At 49.1% G+C, this 15,841-nt stretch overlaps 1 protein-coding gene across 1 annotated transcript in view; it reads left to right on the plus strand.

The window, feature by feature from the left end:
• The window catches only part of WIPI2 (WD repeat domain, phosphoinositide interacting 2), a 31,066-nt gene extending 27,122 nt beyond the window's left edge, over positions 1 to 3,944 (plus strand). Inside the window, exon 12 of the mRNA XM_080940855.1 lies at positions 454 to 3,944. Coding sequence (XP_080796981.1) covers positions 454 to 566 — 113 coding nt within the window. The 3' untranslated portion in view covers positions 567 to 3,944. The remainder of the gene's footprint in view (positions 1 to 453) is intronic.
• Positions 3,945 to 15,841: the final 11,897 nt, after the last annotated feature.

The raw sequence follows: 15,841 nt of genomic DNA on the forward strand, positions 1-15,841 counted from the left end.
GTGTGTGAGCCCACCTAGCCTGCTACCTCCCTCTGTATCATGGGCAGACCTGCCCGTGCTGACCCTTTCATCATGTGACTGACTTCCTAACCTCAAGGGCTTGCTTGCAAGCGAGGTTGTGCTCCATGTTGTGGAGCATCCCTTCAGCCATAGCACGTGACCTTTGTCTCTAGAGTCCCATAAAGTCCCCTTAGTCACTCACAAGAGTGCAGCCTGTGCACTTGGTTACCACTATTTACTGTACAGGACTTGTGCTGTAGTAGTGCATGCTGGGAAATGGGTGGCATCATCTGGCTCTGCCTGGGGCTGTAGAGGCTCTCTGATCAGGTCGGGAAAGTCTTGTGTGGCCAGAACTCATAACCAAGTACCATCTCCTGGACACAACCGATGGTTGCTGTGGCAGGATCAGCAGCTGGTCCCAGCTCTCTGAGGATGCCACTCTTATCCCTGCAGCCTACACAGATGACCTGGGTGCTGTGGGTGGCGCATGCTTAGAGGATGAAGCCAGCGCTCTTCGCCTAGATGAAGACAGCGAACATCCTCCCATGATTCTCCGGACTGACTGATCCTGACCTGTGAACTCTGGCCCAGGAGCAGACAACACTGGCCTGGCTGAGGACTTGAGCATTGCTGCTATGAACTTTGACCTGAATTGAGGGAGAGGATGGCAGAGACTTTTTAAAGCAAGAGATTGTAGTTATAGCCTATCCATACTGTTGAGAAAATACAGGTTTCACTTCAGTGACTTTAACCCTGCTTATGAATTTAGCTTTTTATTTTCTCTCACTCTTTAATTTTTTAAATCTTTTTTTTTTTTTTTTTTTTTTTTTTTTGCCAAAATTAACTGTTTGGAGTCTGTGGAGTCTCCGTGCTTTGCATGTGTGATGTGCCAAGCCAGCATAGGAGAGCAAGTGGAGTGGCCACTCCATAGTGAACCACAGTTGTCAGGTTTCATGCCAGGGCATGCATGAAGAGGTCTGCGTGCAGTGATTCTGCAGGGACAGGGGGCCATGTGCTCACTGAGACCAGCCAGGGCACCAGTAGAAAGTGGCCTCTGTCAGGAGTCCTCCTGCCCTACTGCCTCACCTGGGCCATTTTCCTCCCGGTTTATTAAACTCTTTCCAGATTGGATCATTCTGGGACTAGTTTCCTCCACGAGGGACTACTGTTTGGGTCTTGTTCTCCATGGGATCAGAGAGAGAGAGAGAGAGAGGCTGTTCCTGCTCTCTATGCCTTCTCTTCTGACAGATGAATTTGGCAGTCTGCAGGGGCAGCCTGGAGCCAAGGAAGGTGATTTTGTCAGTGTCATTAAATGCTCTGTCTCCTACTGTCCCAGCCATAGTGTGACTTGGTTTTTTGTTTTTAAAGGAGAGTCTATAGCTACTCCAGTTCCTGAAAAAGCACAAAGGTGTGAGATGCTATGACAAGCGTCAGTCTCTGCTGTCTGCCAGAGGCCCTGGGGAGACTCCCTCTGGGGTGATGTGCCTTTTCTTTTGGTCTTACAAGTGCAGGAAAGTGAGGTCAGATGTTAGCGCTGCCCTGCGCCTGTCTGTTTTTGGTTGTTTGGTGTCTTTGGGAAACATGTGATCTCACACTACAGCCCAGGCTCTGGAATTCACTATATAGCCCAGGCTGGTCTCAAACTCACAACAGTCCCCCTGCCTCAACTTCCTGAGAGTTGGAATTAGTCCTTTCTCAGCTCTACAGAATGAAAAGTTAAGGTCCTCAAATCTCCATTCTAAACAACACGCCCTAGCAGTGGAGCCTGAGGGTGCGGCATGTGGCTTCTGCATGAATGTGGCTTTAGGTGCAAGAGCAGGAAATCAGGATAATATTGGGTGCCCGGTTAACCCAGCCTGGGTCAGGCATCTGAACAAGACTGGACTGCAGCTAGCTGCCTTCAGACCAGTGTTGTTATGTTGGTAGAGTGTTTCTGCAGGGTGCCTGTAGCTAAATCTGCTGAGGTCCCTTGTTCTTGCTGTTCATGGAGTTTAAGGGGTGGCCACTGCTAGTTCTGGCTGCTGTTGGCACCTGTGCCCTGGAGCATCTGAGGAGGCAGGGGTGAGGCTAAGTGCTGGACTTTAAACTGTGTGTGGGTGTCCTGGGCCCTGATAACATGGGACCCCAGCCTGTGGTCTGATTTAGTGAGTGCTTCACTAAGAGACTAAAACTGACCTCCACTGGACCAAGCACAGCCAGCAAGTGCTGACAGGAACAGACTGCGAAGCACACAGGGTTGGTTAAGGGCTGGGGTTTCCTAGAACCAAAGAACGTGACTGGTGTGCTAGTGACCTTGGCCTTGCACACTGTGGGTTTGAGGCTCAGCTCCATCTACTGAGGTTTCCTCTCAGGAGTTGGTATTCCAAAAATATGTTGGAATTCATTTCTCCCTTTTGGCCTGGGTTTCTTCGCTTGAAAATTTAGTCAGAAAAGGCCTCTTTTGGTGTCTGGGGCTGTGACTTCAATCAGTGGTCTTGCCAGGCTGGGCAGATTCGGTGAGCCTTCCTCTCGGGACAGACGTGCCTGTGCATCCCACAGAGGTCAGAAAAGCAGAGGTCTAGGCGCCGCTGCTCTCAGCCAATCCTTGCAGGCCCCGGGTGTGAGTGAGGACTGAGTACGGCTGAGGTTAGCACTCACTGTTGGGGCGGACAGCTGTGGAGCCAACTGACTCCAGGCCCCACAGCAGTGGTCAGTCCCAAAGTTAACAGAAAATTGTGGAATTGGGTGTGGCACAGACCTGTAATCCCAACAGTCAGGAGAGTGAGGCAGGAGGATTGCCGTAAGTTTGAGGCAAGCCTAGACTATCTACTCCTGGGCAAACCTGACCTACAGAATGAGAACCTGTCTCAAAACCAAAGGATGATGACTTTAAAAAAATAAGTTAAATGGGGAATGGGAGTTTGAAAATCCCCCAAAATTTAAGATTAGTGTGAATTGGGACCAAAGCTTTTGTATTTTCTAAAACAATGAAAGCAAGAGTTGGAGTCCCTTGTCCTGCCTACACTAACAGCGTGAACCAGGGGCAGGTCTTAGGGGTCTGAGGTTAGACTGTACAAGAACCCTACCTCACAGGGCTGTTGTGAGGTGTGTGAGGGATGCCCTGTGAGCACCTAGCACTGGGTCTGGCCAGTAATGGACTCCAATAAACACTCAAACTGAAACCTCATGGAGTAAAATGTGTGGTTTTTGTTTAGCTCTGCTCTACCTAGAAGCTAGGTGGAAGACAGTCTTGCACTGGAAGGTGTGTGGAAATGTGCCTTTGCCTGTCTTGTTCCATAACACAGAGAAGTGAGGCTTGTGATACGGAGCTGACCCGCTAGGCTCAGGCATGGACCATTAGTACAGGTTTGAGACCATACGGGCCACGGCAGCAAATGCCCCGCCTCTTCCACCTGGAGCTGCGCGACTCTGTTCTCTTGTGGATGCTGGAGCTTCAAGTTCTGCCAAGTCCACTTGGTAACTTCTCAACCCGTTCTCACAGTTTGACTTGGAGACGAGGCTCGACAGCAGGTGTGTTGCTTGGAAAAGACTAGAATATTTTGGTCACAGCTCAGCTGAGACGAGGAATGTGTGCCGTGCTCAACTCCACTCTGTGGCTCTTTTTGTTTTTGAAATGATCTTACAATGTAGCCCAGGCTGCACTGAGACCTAAGATCCTGCTGCCTGGGAGGCCTGCCGTGTCCTGGGACTACAGGCAGATGGAGCTTTTATCATGATACTGACATAAAAATGCACGTTCCTATGGCCCCGTCCCCAGTCTTTGCAGCTCCTGGCACATCAGCAGTGGTGGCCTGTGTGAGAAGTGTGTCTCCCGAGGGATGGTGCTTGTTGGAAATGCACACTAACAGCTGCCTGCTGAGCACAAGGGTTTTTGTTTTGTCTTGACTTGTCTTAGACTATTTGTACTCTGGATTTTGGGAAACCCAAGAGAGAGAAAAGGAACAACTGCTCTGCATTTGGAGGCAAGATCAGCTCTTCTCTGGTACCTGACAAGGGATATCTCTTAATTTTTAAAGCTCAGTTTGAGGGGACTGTCCTGATCCCTCCCCTCTGTCTCATGTACTGAGATGTACTTAAAAAAATGCTCATTTTTACATTTCCTTATATAGTAAAGGTGATTCAGGTGCTAACACTGTCTGTCTGTCTGTCTGTCTCCAAGCCACAGTGATTATAGTCCCAGTATCAGAGCTGGGTAATATGTACATGCCTATGATCCCAATACTAGGGAGTAGTCAGAAGGATGAGAAATTTAAGGACACCCTCAGATACGCAGGGAATGCAGTCCCAGCCTGGGCTGCATTAATCCTGTGTCACCAGGCAGCCATGGTGTACACCTTTAATCTCAGCATATGGGTGGTAGAAGCAGATGAACCCAGCCTACGCTACAGTGAGTTTTAGGATGGCCAGGGCTACACACAGAATCCCTGTCTCGGGACAGTGGGGAGGCAGCCAAAAGGGGTAGGGAGGTGGATATCCTATCTCACCGGACTGAAGAAAGCTCCAGTTAGGAGCATTGTTGGCCCTTGCAGAGGATTCAGGCTCAGTTACTAGCACCCACATGGAGACCCAAAACTGTCCACAATCCAGGGCATCTGAAGTCCTCTGTGGCACCAAGCTTATGTAGTACCTATACATACATATAGGCATTGACGCCTACTTTTAAAAATGTTAAAATGACTGTCTCAGAAAAGGACTGGTTGAAAGTGCTGTATGTGCAGAGGACCTGAGTTTCCCAGCACCCACATGACTCACCACCACACAGTTAAAAATAATAAATCTCTAGAGGAAGCATGGCTAGGGAGATGGCTCAGCAGTTATGAGCACTTACTGTACCTGCAAAGGACCAGGGTTCTGTTCCCAGCACCCACATAGTGGCTCACAACCACCTGTAACTCCAGTCCCTGGAGATCCAATGCCCTCTTCTGTCCAGAGGGCCGAGCACACACGTACACAGGCATACATGGAAGCAATCAAAGCCGCCATTGGCTATATCATGTGCTCAAGGGCACTGTCTCCAAAAATCAAGCCAGGGCCGTTGGGATGGCTCAGCAAGTAGATGCTTTAGCATGCAGGCCTGGCGACTTGGTTTTGATCCCTACAAGGCAGGGAAAAGTAACTACTACAAGTTTTCCTCTGGTGGCCATGTGTTTCCCATGGTCTACATGCACAGATTCAGTTATTTTGCTGTTTATAAAAAACTGACCAATAAAGCTGGACCCAGGGTGGAATTATTCCACCTGTCATTCCAGGTACTTGGGAGTCTAAGGCAGGAGTATTGGAAGTTCAAAGCCTGCCTGTGAACAGACAAGACTAGACAGAGAGCTGGCTCTATGGTAAGAAGAGTTGCTGCTCTTGTACGGGACCAGAGTTTGGTTCCCAGCATTCATATCAGTTCACAACCATCTGTAACTCCAGGATCCAGTGTCCTCTTCTGAACCCCAAAGCCTCCTACTCACTCACACAGACCATATAACCCACATATACATGCATGCACACACACACGAAGAAATCATGTTGAAAGCATGAAAAGGCTAAGTCATACCTGTGTGGTAGAGCTCATGCCTCACATGAGGCCCTGGGTTCAAGTCTTGCTACCTTCAAAAGAACAGTACAAAAGAAGGCCCTGGAAGCCTCCCTGATCACCCCCTATCCAGGGAGAGCCCCAGTAGCTCTGAGGATCTCCAGCCAACCTTGCCCTTGCACTGGAGCACCTTGTCCCTTGAGTGTGGATTCCCAGCTGCTCCACCCGTGTGCCAGAACTCATACCCGTCACATGGCCTCCCTACAGGAAAAAGGGACAGTCACGTGTAAATATACCCCATAGACACAGGTAAGTGGTAAAAGGGGTTGTCATTGTTTTTAAGATAGTTACAGGAGCTGATGAGGCAGCTTGGTGGGTTAGAGCACCTGTGAGTCATGCAGAGACCAGGGTTATGTTCCAGCACCCTACATGGCTGCAAACGATCATAAGTTCAGTTCCAGAGGATTGGTCTCTTCTGGCTTCCTTGGGCACTGTATGCAAGTGGTGCACAGACAGATGAAACACACACAAACAAAAAAATAAAATGTTAAAAAAAAAATAAGGACAAGTGTGCCTCAAACTCATGGAATCCTCCTGCCTCTCACTGCCATCTGAATGCTGAAACTATGTGTGCACCACATGCCCACCTATAGGCTCCATGGCTCCTTTGTGTCTGCGCTAGATAGTTTTAAGTCAGCCTGGCACAGCTTAGACAACTGAGGAAGGAATCTCAATATAGGAAGTGCCTCCATAAGGCTGTAGGCGGGTCTGTAAGGCATTTTCTCAATTAGTGACTGATGGGGGAGGGCCCAGCCCATTGTGGGCGGTGCCATCCCTGGGCTGGTGGTCCAACGTTCTATAAGAAAGCAGGCTGAGTAAACCATAGGGAGCAAGCCAGTAAGCAGCACCCTTCACAGCCTCCGTGTCAGCTCCTGACCCCAGGTTCCTGTCCTGCCTGAGTCCCTCCAGTGAAGGACTACAATGTGGAAGTGTGAACCAGATAAACCCCTCCCTCCCTTATCCTGCTTTTGGTCATAGTGTTTCATCACAGCAATAGAAACGTTAAGGCATTGTTTATACTGTGGGTACATGTACATACATGGTAGGGGTGTGTGTGTGTGTGTATGTATATGTATGTGTACGGAAGTCAGAGGAGTGTCCTTGGGTTTGTTTGATTGATTGATTGATTGTTTGGAACTGGATCTCTTGCGACTGGGTGAAGCCAAATGACCAGCAAGTCCCAAGAATAAATTTGTCTCGACCTCCGGGGCACTGGGATTACAAACACACATGTCCAGATCCAGCAGTTCCATCCCTGTGCACCAAACCCACACTTACACACAGGCGTTTCTGCAGGGTTTAACAGGCAGCTGCTGGGCAGCAGTGGAACATGAGGTCACTACATAATGAAATATGATTTAGCTTTAATAAGAGATTGAAGTTTTGGCATGTTCTATAAAACAGATGAGCTATGCACATTGTGCTGAAGCTCCAGCCCCACCACCCTCACCACCACCACTCCCCAAATGCCACCACCACCCCACCCCCACTCCCACCACTCCACCCCCCTACCTACCACCCTCCCCCACCCCGACAAACCCACCCCCACTCCTACCACTCCACCCTCCTACCCCACCACCACCACCCACCACTCCACCCCCCCCACACACACACCACACCACTACCTCCACCACCACCACCAAAGCCTGGTTTAGTCTGTGATTCAGGAAGAACAAACTCCTTAGCACATGCAGCCTCCAGGCAGTGGGTTCAGGTGTGGACAGGTGGGGCAAAAAAAAAAAAAAAAAAATGCTAATGGGGTCTTCTAGGTGAGGCAAGGGCTTTGAGGCTGTAGAGGTGGTGGCTGCATGGGTGCCATGACTCTGCTGTTGTCTCTGAGGATGGACTGTAGCTGGAAATGTAGCATCGTTGGTAGAGTGCCTGTCTCAATGCAACAGGTCCTGGCTTCAAATTCCAGGACCCACAAAATGAAAGCAGAATGACCAGGAAGTCAAGGTCAGCCTCAGCTACATAGAGGGTTCAAGGCCAGCTTGAGCTAAATGTCTGGAAGGTAGAAAAACAGAAGCCAAGAAATTAAGAGAAAGCAGGGGTGGGGCTAAAACTATATCCAAAAAAATACCCATCTTCAGCAGAGCTGACATGGCTCAATCCCGGTGTGTGTCTTCCGGTAACTTTCCAGTCAAAAGCAAATTCATAAACTGATTTCCTAACCACGTGTACCTTCTCCACAGCAGCTTCTGTCTCCCTGCATTAGTGATGAGTCTTTATTTTTACAGTCACCTCCCTCCCCCATTGGAATCTGCTCTCCAATGAACGTGTATGTACTGGGTAAAAGGCCTAAAGCCAGGCATGGGGCACACCGCTGAGAACCCAGCACTCGGTAGTGGGAGTAAAGGAGGATCATAAATTCAAGGTTATCCTTGGCTACTTAAGTAAGTTTGAGGCCAGCCTGAGCTACAAAAGACTGTCTCAAAAAGAAAAAAAGAAAGAAAAGAAGGAAGGAAGGAAGGAGAAAAAGAGGGAGGAAGGAAGGAAGACAGACAGACAAAAGCAAAAGTAGGAGACTTGGGAATGATGGAGACCGCATGATCAAATATGGGAGCCTTTAGAATGTTTGAGGCCGTGGATGCAGAAATGAGAAGCCACACAGAAGCGGCCTGGCTGTGAAGGACCAGAGCACAAACAGCCCTCATGGTGCACACATGAGGGCTACGTGTGTGGCTCGTGTATTTCATGGGCTATTTGTATGATTCATGTGTGTGTGTGTATCTACAGTAAATGTGAATATGTGTGTTACGTGTGCATTACATGTCTTCACCCAGGCTTCTGGGAGAAACCCAACACTGCCCCTCCTGTAAAGGAGCCAAGACTCAGGCTCCCATAAGTTCTATGGGGGAGCCCCCCCCCAGGTTCCTGGGAGGAATTTCTCACCTACATTCCTGGGAGACCTTCAGTTAACTGCTGGTTGACAAGCTACTGTTGGGTGGAGTGATTCCCTTGGCCTGTCCTTGGGGTCTGAGATAACGGGTCTGGGGTGGTGTGATGGGCATCCCTGAGTCATCTCTGTCCCTACACACAGAGAGGGATGCGAGATTGCTGTAGTTCCTGTCACGCAGCTTGGAGCCCTTGACCAATTTATGTGGAGACATAAAGGCCAATTCCTGTGACAATGACCTTGGCAGGCCTGCTGTAGTAGCCTTCACAGGCAGTCATGATGCCAGCAGCTCCCTGGAGATGACCCTCTGGGCACAGGACCTGGCCCTCCCTCCCTCAACAGGCAGCCGAATCAGACAATTCCCTCTCTGCAGGCCACGGGCAGGTCGATAAAAACCTGTCCTCTCTAATTTATCATTTGCTTAAGCACCACCTAGCAGGGCCTCCTGGGAGACACCAGGCTGTGACCACAGCTACTGCTTGTCACAGATGGCACAGCAGGGAAGCCTCAGCCCTGTGGCCAAGGCCTGACCCTGGCTGCCAGAAAGGAACCAGAGTGAAAGCCAGCCTGCGTCACCACCTGAGTCTGTGCCACGTCTGTTTACCAGCCTGGGCACCGGAGCACTCAGCCTCTGTAGGCAGAATGGCCCACAGGGTTGGAGTGTACATATGGGTTCCTGAGATTGTGAAAGAGAAATTTGCACAAGGCTCCCCAAAGGAAGGCAACTTGATTCTCAGGTATGTTTGTGTGTACGTGTGTTACATGCATATCAGTGTGTGTTATGTGCATATGAGTGTGCATTACATGCATATGAGTCTGTTAGATGCACATATGTGTTGCATGCACTTATGTGTGTTACATGTATAGAAGTATGTGTTACATGCATGTGTGTTACATGCACTTATATGTGTACATGTGTGGGCATACATTGCATACAACAGACTGTGCACACACACACAGAGCTCAGAGGAGGACTTTGGGTATCTTTTTCCATGTCTTCCATCTTACTAGCCTGAGACAGGATTGCTCACTGAGGTTCATTGTTAAAGCTAGACTAGCCAGTCAGCAAGTTCTCAGAATCGCTGATTCTGTCCCACCCCGCACAAACCCCCGTTTGGCTGGCGTTTTACACATTGTGAGGGTTCGAACCGAGGACCTCATGCTTGAAGAGCAAGCACCATTGCTCATTTAGCCCCCTTCCCCAGCCCTCCATCTTGTTTTGGAGACATGTCCTACCACTGGACCTGGGGCTCACTGATAAGGCTAGGCAGGCTTGCTGGTGAGCCTCAGGGATCCAACTCCGTCCACTCAGCTGTTTTACATGGACACTGGGGATGCAACTCAGGTCTTCATGCTTGTGCATTAAGCACTTTACCGACTGACACCCATCTCTCCAGCCCTGGATTACATATATATGCATTGCATTGCACTGAAGAAAGCATGACCTGTTAGAGTTAGATTGTGGGATTCATCCTCATCTGTCAACTTTACTAGCTTTTAGGGAGTTACAGCTTGGGCACATCTGTGAGGACATTGGCAGAAGGTGATGTAGAAAGGAGGAAGTAAGCTGGACACTGGCATTCATCTGTCTGCTTCTAGCTATGGAAGCAGTGTGAGCAGCTCTGCCTTATGCTCCTGCTGCCATGCTCTCCCCGGCGTGACAGACTGTGCACTCTCGGACTGTGAGCCAGACAAACCTTCCTTTCTTTGAATTGCTTTTGCCACAGCAAGAAGGAAAGTCTATTGCACCACTTTTGGGTGACAAAGACTCTGTTGCCACCGACCAGCTGATCAGTGTACTGTGGCTGCCATAAGACAGTACAATGAAGCCAGGCAGCAGAGACACCTTTAATCTCAGCATTCCGGAGGCAGAGGTAGGATGATCTCTCTGAGTTCAAAGCTAGCTTGGACTACAGAGTCTCCAAGACAGCCAGAGCTACATAGAGAAACCCTGTTCAAACTAACAAACAAACAAAATTAAGCTCTATACCTTATATACTGAGACAGGGTCTTTCACTTGAATACAGACCTCATCAGCTGAGCTGGTCTAGTACCAGGATGTTCCAGGGATCCTCTGTTTCTGCCTTCCATTTGCTGGGTTTCCAGGTGGGTCACCATACCTAACCAACATTTGTATAAGTGCTGGGGATCCAAACACTACTGTCCACACTTGTATAACAAGCCCTTCACCTGCTGAGCCATCTCTGCTTTCCCTGTTGTCTGGTCTTCTCAGGTGGATGACGCCAGCCATCCTGTTGAGGACCTGCCCTGAGCAGAAACAACCTCATTCCAAGATTCCAAGGGCCACTCTACTCACAGACCAATAACCTGGATCTAAACACAGCTTGCATGACCCTAAAACCCTATCACACACACACACACACACACACACACATACATACTCACACACACACTCACACACAACACACACACACACTCACACATACATACTCACACACACACTCACACACAACACACACACACTCACACATACATACTCACACACACACTCACACACAACACACTCACACACACTCACACATACATACTCACACACACACTCACACACATACACACTCTCACACACCCACACCTAGCCGGGACACCTATGGTTCTTTATTTAATAGAGCATATGGGGCCCAGGTAGGTGGTACACAACTATGAACCAACACTTGGGATGTGGAGACAGGAGAACCCAAAGTTTAAGGCCAGCCTGAGTTACATAATCAGCTCATGGCTAACCTGGGCTACATAATGAGTTTAAGACCAGCCAAGGCTCCATGAGCTTCTGTCTCAAACTTCAAACAAATAATAATTATGTTCTTGGGAACCAGTGAAAAGGCTCAGTGGGCAAAGTGTTTGCCACTCAAGCCTGTCAACCTGAATTTGATCCTCAGAACTCATATAGAGATGGAAGAAGAGGACCAGTCCACAGTATTGCCATCTGATCTCCACAGTTCACTGTGGCACACATATACCCCCATATACACACACTCACACGCACACTCACACTCACACACTCACACATACACACACACTCACACACACTCATACGTACACACATTCACACACACACATACACACACACTCACACATACACACACTCACACACAATTCATACACACTCACTCACACACACACTCACACATATACACATACACACACACACACTCACACACACTCATACATACACACATTCACACACACACATACACACACACTCACACACACTCATACATACACACACTCACACACACATACACACACTCACACATACACACACTCACACACAATTCATACAACTCACACACACACTCACACATATACACATACACACACACACACACACACACACACACTGATTTCTCAAAACAGTGGTTCCTAACTTGTGGGTCAAGGCCGCTCTGGGGTTCACACACCAGATATTTATACCACTATTCATAAGAGCAGCAAAATTACAGATATGAAGTAGCAATGGAAATGACTGTATGGTTGGGGGGAGTCACCTGTGTTAAAGGGTCACAGCGTTGGGAAGGTTGAGAACCACTGTCTTAAAAGGTCTTCGTTCATTTGTGCACCACAGCTATGAAACACCCAGATGTCCCCCCTCCACTCGGCTGCTGCATCTTCCTTCCAACGTGGTGGCAACAAGTGAGCCCGATCAGTGGTTAAGTAGCTGCTGTCTCAGAGGACCGGCAGAAGCAGGAGCTGCCGAGATCCCTGCAAACTTGGTCCAGAACTGGCTGAGTGCTGCCGTGACTTCATTCCCGAAGCCAAGACAATCTAGGTCAGGGCAGGAATCTACGGGGAGAAGCCAGCTCCCACTGGGGAAGGCAACACTGAGTGGCAGCAGTGGATGGGTGCATGCAGTAACACCTCATCTCTGTTGCCATGTGGGGCTTTCAGTACATTCACCATGAACATTGTCAACACGTTCAGAAGATTTGTTTTGGTTTACGTTTTTTGGGAAGTGGGGTGGGGGTTGAGCCAGGGTTTCTCTGTGTAGCCCTGGCTGTCCTGGAACTCACTCTGTAGACCAGGCTGGCCTCAAACTCAGAGATCCACCTGCCTCTGCCTCTGGAGTTCTGGGATCAAAGGCGTGTGACACCATCACCCAGCACACTCAGAAGTTTAACAAGAGAGCAAAGAAGCACTCTGGGGTGCCCCATGTCTGAGGAGTGTACCCAAAGTGCAGAGCTGGGTGCTTAGTGAAGACTGTAGAGGCACCATGGGTGAGACTCCACGGCCCAGCCAGCCCCAAGCCCCATCTTTGTGTTTCCTGTGGGCTGTGTATTCACCGGCTCTGACAGTGGCAGAGTGTGGGGAATCGAGATCTGCATAAGCTGGGGGAGAGCTAGCTGCGGAAGAGCTCTCAGAGAAGGGTCTCAGTAGCAACCCAAATGCTCTGAAGTACTGAAAAGAAACTGGGGAAAGAGGCCAACGAGGAGATGCGTGTGCATGCAGAAGTCTCCAGAACTTTCTGTGGGACTCTGGTCTTCAGTGGCTATTCAACTTTGTGCTTTGAACTTGTCTTTGAATATCGATGTGCATCCACCTCCTTCATTTTCTTGAGTGTACATAGGTGTGAGTGTGTGGTGTGTGCACACTCAGAGGCCAGAGGAGTATTCAGCTCTATTATTTTCCTTATCCCTTTGGTGAAGGGTCTCTTTGTTGAACCTGTAACTCAGTTGGCACCCGTCAAGCCCCAGTGATCTCCCTGTCTACACCCCACCACACCCCACATACATACACAAAACTCAGGTCACACAGAGCCACATTTGTAGGTGCTGGTGATCTGAACTCAGGTCCTCATTCTTGTGCAGCGAGGACCTCTGGGAGTTTTCAGAGAGGAAGATGTGCCCTGAGCCCACCTTGAATGTGGACAGTACTGTTTCACAGAGTGGGAACAAAAAGAGAGACTGGGCTGAGTACCGGGATTCATGTCTCTCCGCATCCAGACTGAAACTGCCATGTGACCAGCAGTCTCATGCTCCAGCCGCCATGTTTTCCCCACAGAGATTGACTGTGCGCCCTCAGACTGTGAGCCATTGCAATCCTTCCTCCCTTAAACTGTTGTGTCAGGTGTGTTACCACAGCAATGGAAAGAGTAGCCAATACCCAGAGCTTCTGTCTGGAATGGTGACATACTCTGCCACAGGTGGGTTCACCACGCAACGAACGCGATTGGTATTACTGAACTAACTGTGCACACAAACATGACCAAAATGGCAAATTTTATGTTGTGACTCTTTTACTATGTTTTTTTTTTTTTAAACTTGGAAATGAAGAGGCAGGTTTGTCACTGTTTGCAGATAATGTAACTGTTTACCTGTGGAGCTGTGGAGAATAACGTGGGTCTGTCAGGAAGGTTTTGGTGCCAGAGAGCATGCAAAGACACCAGGATTGCAAGAGAGCACATTTGCACTGAGCTGGATGTTTTCTTCTTGGGGCCTGGCATTCGTGAGGCTGGAGCACACTAACCATCAGGAATGGTCTTACCTAGCTGTGAACGACAAGAGCAACCTGCAGGCAAGATGTGCAACTGTGGCATGACTGTCACATGGCAACCAGCACCTTCCTGGGTGGACTTGAGATCTGCTCTACTGGAGGGATTTAGTGCCTGTTATAACCCTAGTCTAATGCCTGTGGATTGAGTGGTCATATGACCTGGGGAGGAGCTTAATCTTGTTATTTTGGGAAATGGACATGGTGTCAAAGTAGCTTCTAAAGGCCAATGTTTTCACCCATAGGTAGGTGATACTCAGCCTTGGTCAGAGAAGCTGTTTGAAGGAATTGTAGGTGAATTTAGAGACCCACATCTGGTCCAAGTTCTGGGAATAAGTGACAGTTGGGACATCCATGATGACCCCACAAGGTTCAAGGAGTATCAGAGCAGAGGGAGAAGAAAGAATGTAAGCACTGGTGGGAAGGAGTTCATGAGCCTTACCCATCTGAGCTGTTCTTCCCTGTTAATGGCACTGGGGGAGGGGAGGCCATTTTCCCCAGTGGTGTAGCCACTAGCAAGGTGTCCGTGTTCTAGAAAATAACCCCCACCCATGCCCGTGCAAGTGACCATAATGAAACTCAGAGATTGCAAATAGAATAAAATAAAACTAGATTAATGTAAGAGGGGAGCTAGTTGGGAAGGAGTGAATGAATGAATGTGAGGGAAATGAGAGGGCAGAGAGGAAGAAAACCAAAATGTGTCGTATATATTTGTTAAATAGTCAAATCATCATTGTCACCACTGCAGCTATTGCCACCACCACCGCCGCCGTCACTATCACAGCCACTACCACCCCCCACAGCCACCACCATCATCATCATTATGGCTGTGAAAATGACTGATCACTAACGTTCTTGTCACAGAAGTGTGAAAATACAGATGATTCACAGTACAGAATAGAAAGCCAAGCATGATGGTACATGCTTGTAATCCCAGAACTGGGGCAGAGAAACAGGAATATCCTGGCGCTTCCTGGCCAGCCAGTCAAGCTGAATTTGCAACCCCAGGTCCTAGTGAGAGAAAGACTGTTGGTAAAATCAAGGTGAATGGTTCCTGAGGATGACACAGAATGTTGACCTCTGACCTATACATATGCGTGCGTGTGTGTGTGTGTGTGTGTGTGTGTGTGTGTGCATGTTCTTTCTGCTTCGTAGGTGGCAGCAGGCTGGCAGAACTTAACCCAGAGCCCCAGCCCCTGCCCTGGGACTGCACCCTCTCACTTCCCAACTGTGAAAGCTGAAGTTATTTTTGTGTGGTCAATATTCCTTCTCCCCCAGGGAGGTAAGACTTCAGAACCTTCTTTTTAGGTCAAGGACCCCCTAGAGAATCTATATGGAGTGTGGGGGGTTGTATTTATAATCCCAGAACTCAGGAGACTAAGTTAGGAGCAGTGTCATAAATACCAGACTAATCTGAGCTACAAAGTAAGAGACACTGATGATGGTGGTGATGGAGGTGGTGATGGTGGAGGTGATGGAGGTGGTGGTGGTTGTAGTGGTGGTGGTGATGGAGGTGGTGATAGTGGTGGTGGTGGTGATGGTGGTGGTGGTAGTGGTGATGGTGGTGCTGGAGGTGGTGGTGGTGGTGATGATGGTGGTGATGGAGGTGGTGGTGGTGCTGGAGGTGGTGATGGTAGTGGTAGTGGTGATGATGGTGGTGCTGGAGGAGGTGGTGGTGGTGATGATGGTGGTGATGGAGGTGGTGATGGTGATGGTGGTGATGGTAGTGAAGGTGGTTGTGGTGATGATGGTAGTGATGGAGGTGGTGGTGATGGTGATGATGGTGGTGATGGAGGTGGTGGTGGTGCTGGAGGTGGTGATGGTAGTGGTAGTGGTGGTGATGGTGGTGCTGGAGGAGG

The sequence above is a fragment of the Micromys minutus genome (genome assembly GCF_963924665.1).
Source record: "Micromys minutus genome assembly, chromosome: 29".
In the NCBI taxonomy this organism is placed as follows: Eukaryota; Metazoa; Chordata; class Mammalia; order Rodentia; family Muridae; genus Micromys; species Micromys minutus.